This window comes from Cryphonectria parasitica (assembly GCF_011745365.1).
Source record: "Cryphonectria parasitica EP155 unplaced genomic scaffold M406scaffold_11, whole genome shotgun sequence".
NCBI lineage: Eukaryota > Fungi > Ascomycota > Sordariomycetes > Diaporthales > Cryphonectriaceae > Cryphonectria > Cryphonectria parasitica.
In genome coordinates, this window is record NW_024468919.1 from 945,127 (window position 1) to 954,754 (window position 9,628).

The 9,628-nt window shown below is 41.2% G+C and overlaps 1 protein-coding gene across 1 annotated transcript; it reads left to right on the forward strand.

Annotated features, from left to right (window-relative positions):
• Positions 1–3,835: 3,835 nt before the first annotated feature.
• Positions 3,836–4,572, forward strand: M406DRAFT_75456 (uncharacterized protein; the record flags this gene model as incomplete). The annotated part of the gene is made up of 2 exons (XM_040925849.1): positions 3,836–4,018; positions 4,132–4,572. The coding sequence occupies 2 exons, from the start codon at positions 3,836–3,838 to the stop codon at positions 4,570–4,572; spliced, it is 624 nt and encodes a 207-aa protein (XP_040771084.1).
• Positions 4,573–9,628: the final 5,056 nt, after the last annotated feature.

Genomic DNA, 9,628 nt, shown 5'->3' on the forward strand with positions numbered 1-9,628 from the left:
AGAGATCTCTACAAACAGCTTAATATCCATTAGCAGTGCTATGATTCTATGTGCTATACTAATAATAGAAATAGTACAAAGTTTGCTATATATTGCTGAATTGAGCTTGATAATTATTATTTCAAGCTTAATCAGCAAGATCTGATGCAATAAGCAGAGAAGATTGCAAATAAAGCTGAAAAAGCTAATATTAATTATATCTTATATAGCATTGAACCAGAACTAGGGCGCTGTCGCCCTCGAGAAAAGAAATGAACAGCTGCCGAAGCAATGAGCAAGGGCTCGTGCAATCCAAGCATGCCTGTACAGATGAGAACAGCAAACTAAGGCCACACGGGCACAAGAACAGGGTGAAAAACCTGTCTTAGACCTGTCCAAAGGGTTCAAAATTGAAAAGAAGAGAAAAGAATACTTCATTATTGCTTATAGCTAAAGAATTTGAAAAGTGAGTAGTATTCTTTATATGTATGAGGAGCCTTGACCCACTGTACTCCATGTCCTACAGACTACCACCCTGGCCACCACAACAGCATATATTGCTAAATCCTCAGTTGTGCTATCTTCTATATACAGGCAATCTTGAGCACTGGAGATAGCTTTGCAACCAGCTTAATAGCTAAAGCAATACTAGCATCAGATATATGAAAAGATCTCCTTAGCAGAAAAGGGAAAGCATATGCTGGAAAAAGCAACAGCTCTATTAGCAGTAATATTATTAATATTAATAGAGAAGGAGATTCTGCAATGCTAGCACAGTTGCTTCAGAGCTAGCTGAGCAAACCTGAGTTAATAATGCTCTCATTTCTGCTACCATCAGCTTCTCTGATAATGCCTCTCTCTGTATATACATCTTATTAGATGCTTGAAGCTAGGCTTCTCTTGAGATACATATTTTTTCAAGTGCTAATTACGCTATTAGAGTGGCTAATTGTGACATTCTTTTCGAGCTCTATTGTGCTAGAAGAGCTTGATATAGATAGTGTGCGAGGGCCAGTGAGTCACTGGCCCTAGGCCGTGCACAGCCCAGCCAGCCAGCCAACAGCCAGACCTGTTGATAGCCTCAGTTAGTTGCCCTCGTGGTTTTTCTCTTCTTTTTCTCTTCTCTTTAGCGCACTGCAATACGAGCTTTTTTGCCCTCGCATAGGTTATGCAGCCCTCTTGCCCTTTCTTTCGAGCATTCACGATATTTGAATCGTTTCTCGACCCCTGATTACGGCAAATTCCTCGAGTTCAGCTTCGAATCGCGCTCAACGCAGCTGAATTCACTCAAAATAACAAGAAGAGCGCCTACCAGCATCTTCAACCCTCCCAAACTCTTCAGGACCCCAAGCTGTCCTGGAAACACCTTTATTAACAACTGATGGCCTTAGCTGATGAGGATATCATAGACCAGTCCGTTTACGAGGATATTCAAGAGAACGATGAGGAGACTCCGATAGCCTCTCGTTCAGGAGATAACAACAAGGAGGCTTTTGCAGTCCCTCTATCAGAATCATCAAGACTATCAGAGGCGATGGTATTCAAGATGGATAGCATCAGGGTGATGTTCATCCAGCACAGCGTATCAGCGCTTCTGGGCGAGGAAAATCTCGAGGATTGGAGTATTATGGTTGAGTCGATCCTTCTTTTATACGAATATCTTCACTATATTCTCGAATCAGTTCCTAAGCCTGACAAGATAGCTGATCCTGAGAGCTTTTCAATCTGGATCCGATAGCGAGCTCAGGTTGTTACAATGCTTCAGAATACGTTGCAAAAGGTGCAAAGCACTCTTACCAATGCAGGCTTGAATCCAAGAAAGCGAGATCCGTATATTATATACCAAGCGGTAATGCATACTCTTCCTAAGCACTCTGAGAACTACATTAATTAGATAGCAGTTCGTTTTGCAATCTGTTAGATTGCTAACTACGCTTTCTTGTTAGCTTTTTGCAATAATCTTCAGTATATGCATTGTTGTTTAAGGGAACTTTACTATGAGTTTTCTAACAACTTCATAATAGCTCTGATTCTTAAGAAGATTGAGAATGTACTTTCAACGTTGCATGCTTTTGCTATTAGAGATTATAAGATTAGCAAATTAACCTAGAATATGTTGATAGCTGAGATTAACTCAATTATTATAACAGGTATAGATGCAAAAGCTTTTGCAGCTCTGAAGAAGATGTTATTAAATCAGATATTATTAAGTAGCAGCTAAGGAGATGAAAAGCAGTAGCCAGAGAAGGACTTCCTTCCTAGCAAAGATATGATCAGCGCCTTGAAAGTTTCTAAGTTATGCTTTGAACAACTTCTATATTATTGCTAGTACAAAAAGTTCCTTTTAGCATTCTGAAAGCATTGCTTATTCTGCAATAAGTATCACAGCTCAGAACTACAAGCTTGCAAAAACTACTAGGAAAACAGCAATAATAATACAAATCAGTTGTTGTTTATAACAACAAATGCAGAATCAACAGTATTTAGCTCCTCGTTAGCAGCTTCCAGCAGAGCAGCATTAGTTGCTATCTTAGCGCTTATTGAGAACAGTAAGCTGTTAAAGGATAGCATTATAGCTGATACAGGCGCCTTAGAGATGATTTTCAATAATGCTAAGTAGTTTATAGATCTCTTCAAGCTTGAGAAACCAGAAGCTATGGAATTCGCAGCAGGCTTCTTCAATATCGAGATAGCTGGAATGATATAGCTTAAGATTGTGCATTATAATAGCTCTGTTGCTATTATTAAGCTCAAGAATACTAGATTCTCATCTAGAACTTCTTGCAATCTTATCAGCATGAGAAAGCTGATACTCCTTGGATTGGGATTTGATAGCAAGATGAGCTAGATCATAACTACAACTGATAGATGTGAGGTTTGTTAGATCGACTGGAAGGAAGGTATACTAGTTCTGAGAGCACAGAACCTTCCTCAGCCTTCAGAGAGTGGCTTTCTGGCAAAACCAGCAATACTTATATCTGTAATCTACTAAAGACTTCATAACCGCTTTATGCATGCAGGCTTAGAAGCAATTTGAGAAGCAGCTAGTTAGGCTAGCATCACAGTTGTTAAGGAAAAGGATTTCTGTTGTAAGCTGTATCTCGAGAACTATCTGATAGAGTCCTATGGATGCTCTCAGGATGTCAAATACAATGCTTCTAGCCAGTTGATTAGATTTGATCTAATCGAATTTCAGGAGGGATACAATGGCTATTGTTACTGCCTTTACTTCATCAATATGGATACAAACTATCATTGAGTCTATTTTGCTAATAAGAAGAACGAAGCCTTTGATCTCATTAAGAAATTTGTTGTATTTTTTGAGTAATAGTCTAGCAGAAAGATTCAGGCTTTGGATTGCAACAATGAGCTAGAGTTTGGACTAGCGATATCTATCTTCAAGAACTCAAAGCTTCAGCAATAAGCTAATAAGAGAAGCATTGTTATCTTACATACAATTCCTCATTTATCTTGGATGAACAGCAAGGCTGAGAAGGCTCATCACAATGTTGTTAAGAAAGCATGCATAGCACACAATACAGCAAACCTTTCATCAGGCTTGTAGCCCTTTATGATAGAAGCTGCTTGTTGAATCATAAATCTACTGCCTTGCATAGCAAACAAGCACAACGAGCTGCCTATCCGGAAGCTGGGATACCGTCTGAGCCTCTACAAGAAAGCAATCCCTGATACAGAATTCCTCAGAGTCGTTGGCAGCAATGTATGGATTCATATAAAGAAAGCATATCGCTAATCAAGCAATAAATACGCTAAAATAAGCTTGAAAACAAAGCTTCTTACATGGAACAATCCATCAGGCAAGATCGTCTAAATATATAATCCTAAAGCTGATAAGATGTACCGTACAGTAGCTATAGAGATTCGAGAGTGCGAAAACCCTTCTTTGAACAACTTAGAGATAGCTGAGATTGAGCACGTTACTGAGTTCAGCAAATCCTCAGTTGAAAACGAGTTCATTACAATCAGGACCCTTCTCGTAGACCAGCGAGAGGATGCTACGAACGAGAGGCTTCCCGAGGTACGCCTGAGCATGCCGATCTATAACCAGGAGAACTCGCCTTCTCAACAGGAAGCTACCGAAACCGACTCTTCTAACCCTCAGACCGAGCCTCCAACCTTGCCCACTCCCAGCTACACTCCCGAACCAGAAATATATGGAAAAATACAGGATGGACTGGGAAAAAACAAGCTAAGAGAGGAACTAAAAAGGAAATCTCGGGGGTGGATGCGTTGCCTCCCGGAGGCCAGACGGTAACAGACAGTGAGGCTCAAGCTTCTGCCTCACACTCTTCCTGTTCAATTGAGGCTGTTTACAACGATATGCCTCAGGGGATGATGGATGAGGAGGTTCTGGCGGAGAAAGAAGCTATCCCGAGATCACGCCGTCCTCATTCTCACACGCCCCAGCTTTCCACAAGAGAGCAACCACGAAAACAGGCCAAGGATAAGCAGCATGCTAGCTTGCCTGATTCATCAAAGAAGATGGATGCCTTAGCTATCAACGCTATTGCTTCTTACAATATATACGAACCAATTCTCAAGTTCATATGCTTATCAGCACTAAAAGTATAGTATCTTATTAATTCAAAAACATTATTAGCATCAAAGAACTATAAATAAGCTATAAAATTGCCTAACTTTGAGGATGCATAGAAGCCTGTTTGCAACAAGAGTATTACTAAGCTTGAGAACAACTATATCTACATCTGGTCTAAACCAGACCCTAGCGCGAATATCCTTCCTGCTAAGTAGGTATTTAATCTCAAGAATAATTCTAAGAATCCCTTGAAAGACAAGAAGATCTCTCATGCACGCTCAGTTATTTGTAGCAACTATGAAGTTGAGAACTGGTTAATAGAGGATATATACTCAGCTATTGCTTTATTAACTAGCATCAAGCTCTTCATAGCCTTCGTTGCAATCAAAGAACTAGCCTGAAAGAAGTTTGATTTCATTATAGCCTTCCTCAACTCACCTATTCCTAAGAGCAATCATATCTTTATCTAACCGCCCCCAGAATACAAACATTGTAATAGCAAGGTCTGATTGATGAAGAAGGGAATGTACAGCATGCATTGATCTCCTCTGTAATAGTTTGAAACTATCATACTCTTCCTCAAGAGCCTTAGCTTCTAGCTATTCAATAACGAGCTTTGCCTCTTTTGCAATGAACAGACTGGAATGCTTTTAATCCTCTATATTAACAATATGCTTATTGCTAGCTCAACTAATGCTAATATAAATGCTATTGCTGCTTACATTAGCAAGAAATTCAATCTCAAGCATCTGGGAAAACCTGAGAAGTTCCTAAGCTTCAATATCAAGAGGGATAAGAAGAACTCGATAATCTTTCTCTTGCAAGAGGAATACGCCAGAAAGATTATCGCCTTTTACAGCTTTGAATTATATAAGGCTACAAAGACCCTATAGCCTGTAGACTTTGAACTGCCTAAGGCTTAGGAGCTTCTTCATGATCAAACAAAGCTTTATCAAAAGCATACAGAAGCTCTAAATTAGCTATTCACTGGAACGAGGCCTGATATCTCGTTCACAGTAGGAAAGATAGCCAAGGGAAATATGAGCCCCTCAGCAGCTCATATACACCTTCAAAAGCACCTGTTTCGCTATCTCGAGAAACATCTCGAACTTAGCATCATCTTCAACAGCCATATGCTCTTGGACAACATTCTCAATGCCTATGCAGATGCTTCCTGAGCTAACAATCTCGCTACCAGGCAATCTACTGCTAGCTACATTGTCTTCATGACTGGAGCGCCTGTTATTTGGAAATCAAAGATGCAAACCTTGGTAATCTTGTTAACCACAGAAGCTGAATTCGTTAACCTCATCCCAGCTAGTCAGGCCCTCATTTGGATCTGATCATTCATTAAGGAGTTTAGCCTCAACGCTGAGAAGCCTCTTCTCCTCTTCACGGATAGCCTGAATGCTAGGCATAACGTTCTGAACAAAAACAATGCTGCCCGCACTCGCTACATTGATATCCGTTTCAAATGGATCGTCGAGAGGACTAGTCAAGGCGATTTCAACATACAGCACATCAGCACGGAGGATATAGCAGCCGATGGCCTAACCAAGGCACTTGAGCCTACCAAACACGCCAAGTTCGTGAAGGCCCTTAGCCTCGTGAGTTGCTCGATCTACGAGTAGCGACAGATAGGTTGGAAAAGGGATTTACGATGAGGAATATGGAGGAAAACACCAAGGGAAAGATGAGGATATATGGACTATATGGTGATGTTGGCCTTGCCAGTTGGCTGAGGGGGGGTGTGCGAGGGCCAGTGAGTCACTGGCCCTAGGCCGTGCACGGCCCAGCCAGCCAGCCAACAGCCAGATCTGTTGATAGCCTCAGTTAGTTGCCCTCGTGGTTTTTCTCTTCTTTTTCTCTTCTCTTTAGCGCACTGCAATACGAGCTTTTTTGCCCTCGCATAGATAGCTTTATGGATAAGTTCTTCAGGATACTTCGATGGCGAAAAGCTTAAGATCTGATGGAAGCTGAAGCTGTTTGTTGCATAGAAGAGAAGCTAGCTCTCGAGAATATAGCTCTTAGCAAGCTTAGCAACGTGCTATATAGCTGGTATAATACTTACAGTATTAAAGCATGTACTATCAACTTGATGCATCAGTTTTTGAAGGAATTTCTTGTTGAAAAGGGTAGGAATAGTATCAACTTAGCTGATTAACAGCTTAGAACCCCTTCTATCTTGCAACAGCCTGCTCAACAGCCTATACTGCCTTTGCAAGTGATGATAGCATCAGCAGCTTCGCCTGAATAGCATCGAATGCTTAGATGGCAAGAGGATTCGTTGCTTTGCGATAGTCAGGTGCCTTTTCCATCTTAGTGTTGATAGCAATAGTTAAAGTAGGTTGATAAGAGAGGTTGCAAGATAAGAAAGAAGAGATATAAGACAGAGGGAAATAGAGAGTCTGAGAAATCTGTGTATAGCTGAAAATGAGAATATATGTTATGACCCATCCAAGCATGCAGGTCACAGGACAGGCCCCGCCAACAAAGAACCAACGATTACGGTTTAAGGCATGAGCACGCCTAACCAGGATTAGGTAATCAAGGGTTAGGGTTGGAAGGGAAAGACCAATCAGGAGAGGACTGCAAGGACCGCGAGCGGTCCTGTCGATGTAACCTTGGATCGCGACTATCGCTGTCGGTCCTCACGGTCCAGACTAGGGACCGCAACAGTCGCTTGCGACTGCTACGGTCCACACTGAAGAGCTGGATATATAAGGACACGTTCATTACCATTAGATAGATCACCAGGACATAGCTCTTCAGTCGTCAATCTAAGTATTCATTTGTTACACACTTGAATAGCCCCAAAGGCGAATGATCAGCACTTGCACGGATTACTCAGTGATATTTCCGTATTCAGTGGATTCTACTTTGACACCGCTCTTGTTAGCATAAACCCTTTGTGTACTTCAGATCTTCGGATTTTGCAGTGCGCTCATTACAATATAAGTGATTTTAGTGTATTTTGTATAGCAATAGTTTATATATTTCTGCTTTTAAGCTTCTTTTAAACCTAGCATTCTCCAGCCCTCAGTTACACCTTGTCTTCTAATCTTAGCACTATTGTCTACTATTCTTCTCCTCTAATTACAACCTTTCTCCCAGCTCAAGCACCTCAGCAGCCAGGAAATGCCCTCTGATATTCTCCTTCTTCTCGCCTATTATATACACTGATTCAATCAAGAACTAGTACTAATCATCCTTACTTTCCCAGTTATCTTTAATATACATTACATGCTGTTGAATATACGCCTTAAGCTCGCTAAAGAAAGCTTCAATAAAGTTGAAATAAGAGCTATATAGAGAGAGGTATTTCAAAACAATACCAGCATCCTTACACAGCTGCCTAAGGTTATTGTAATAATAGAAAGATATATTGTTCATTACCAGCACGCTCCGAGAGCTAGGGAAAGGAGTATATCGTAGCAGAATCAGCTCTTGAATATATAGCAGGAAGCCCTCAGCATTAGTAGCACCCTTATACACCGACAGAGCTATAATGCTTTCAAAAGAAAGCGCAGGCAATATCTGATACTGCATGCCACGATAAGTTCCTCCGCCAGGCACTCACTTTCGAGCTTTCAATTCTCGAGATGCTCAGACAATTCATCAGTTTATCCCTCTCTTATCAATGCTAGATTCATTTATAAAGATAAACTAGCCTAGCTGCTACTCTCTAATTATCCAGATATAGTCAGCACAAAGAGCTTCATCGCGCTCGAGAGCAATAAGCGCCTGTTTCTTCTTGGTTCAGTTCTCATCATGAAGATGGCAGCTCAGTGTAGCTTTCGAGATCTCGAGGTTAAATCGTTCAAACAGCTTGTTATAACCCATCCAACATGCAGGTCACGAAACAGTAGCACGGAAGCTACCCGGAGGAGAACCCATGGCGCCAACAGTTCAACACTTGATCCCGGACTCACGGAAGCATTATATAATCCAGAGTTAGGGTTGTAATGGAGGGAGGATCTGTAAGTCTGCTTCCAGAGCTTCAGATCCTCACACCATGAATCTGCGAATCTGCCACCAGATTCCTAGAGCCACAATAAAGAGCCGGATATATAACCACACGTTCATCGCCATTAGATAGATCATTATACATAGCTCTTCAGTTGTTAATCTAAGTATTCATTTGTCTTACGCTTGAATAGCTTCAAAAGCAGTGAAGCACTTGTACCATTTGTTCAGCTATATTTCCATATTCAGGGATTGATACTTTGATACTGCTCTTGTTAGCATTAACCCTCTTTGTGTACTTTGGAATCTTTAGATTATAGCAGTGCTCATAATAGTAGCCTATCTTGTACAAATACGAAGTCTAGCAGATCTCCGAGTACATTTATAATTATACAGCGCTTCTAGCTTTCAGCCTTGCTATTTTTCTATCAATGAAATTTTCGAGAATTGTATTTCTTGCGAAGGGAGCTTAATGTAATGAGCACTGCAGTTATCCGAAGATTCCTAAGTACTGATTGGGTTTATGCTAACAAGAGCGATATTAAAGCGTAAGTTCTTGAATACGGAAACGTACAAGTCCTAATAAGAATGCAAGTGTTTACTGCTTTTGAAGCTATTCAAGTGTGTAACAAATGGATACTTAAATTAACAACTGAAGAGCTATTGTTTAGTAGTCTGTCTAATAGTAATGAATGTGTTCTTATATCATCCTCCCTCCATTATAACTCTAACCCTGGATTACGTAATCCTTATTGGTTATCCGATGTTGGATCGTGATACCTGGTTCCTTGTTAGCGAGGCTTGTTCCGTAATCTGCATGCTAGATGGGTCATAATACCTGATAGTGGACTCTGCGAGTCTCTGTAGCGCTTAGAGATCTTGTGGCGACTGTAGCGTTCCGTTGATGTGAAGCTTGGATTCGCTGATCCGGCAGCAGCGGGCCGCAGGGAGTACGCAATACTCCTAGCAATCTTGCGTTGCAGGAAATCATGATCTTTCGATGGCTGGTGGTGTGTGGTTAGCTTTGCAGTCGAAATTCTCGTCCGAGACGGAATTGGAGTTGTTCCAGGGCTGTGCCTCGGCTATAGGCTCTTCCTGAGCAGCTGCAACCCGCGCTCGGTATGT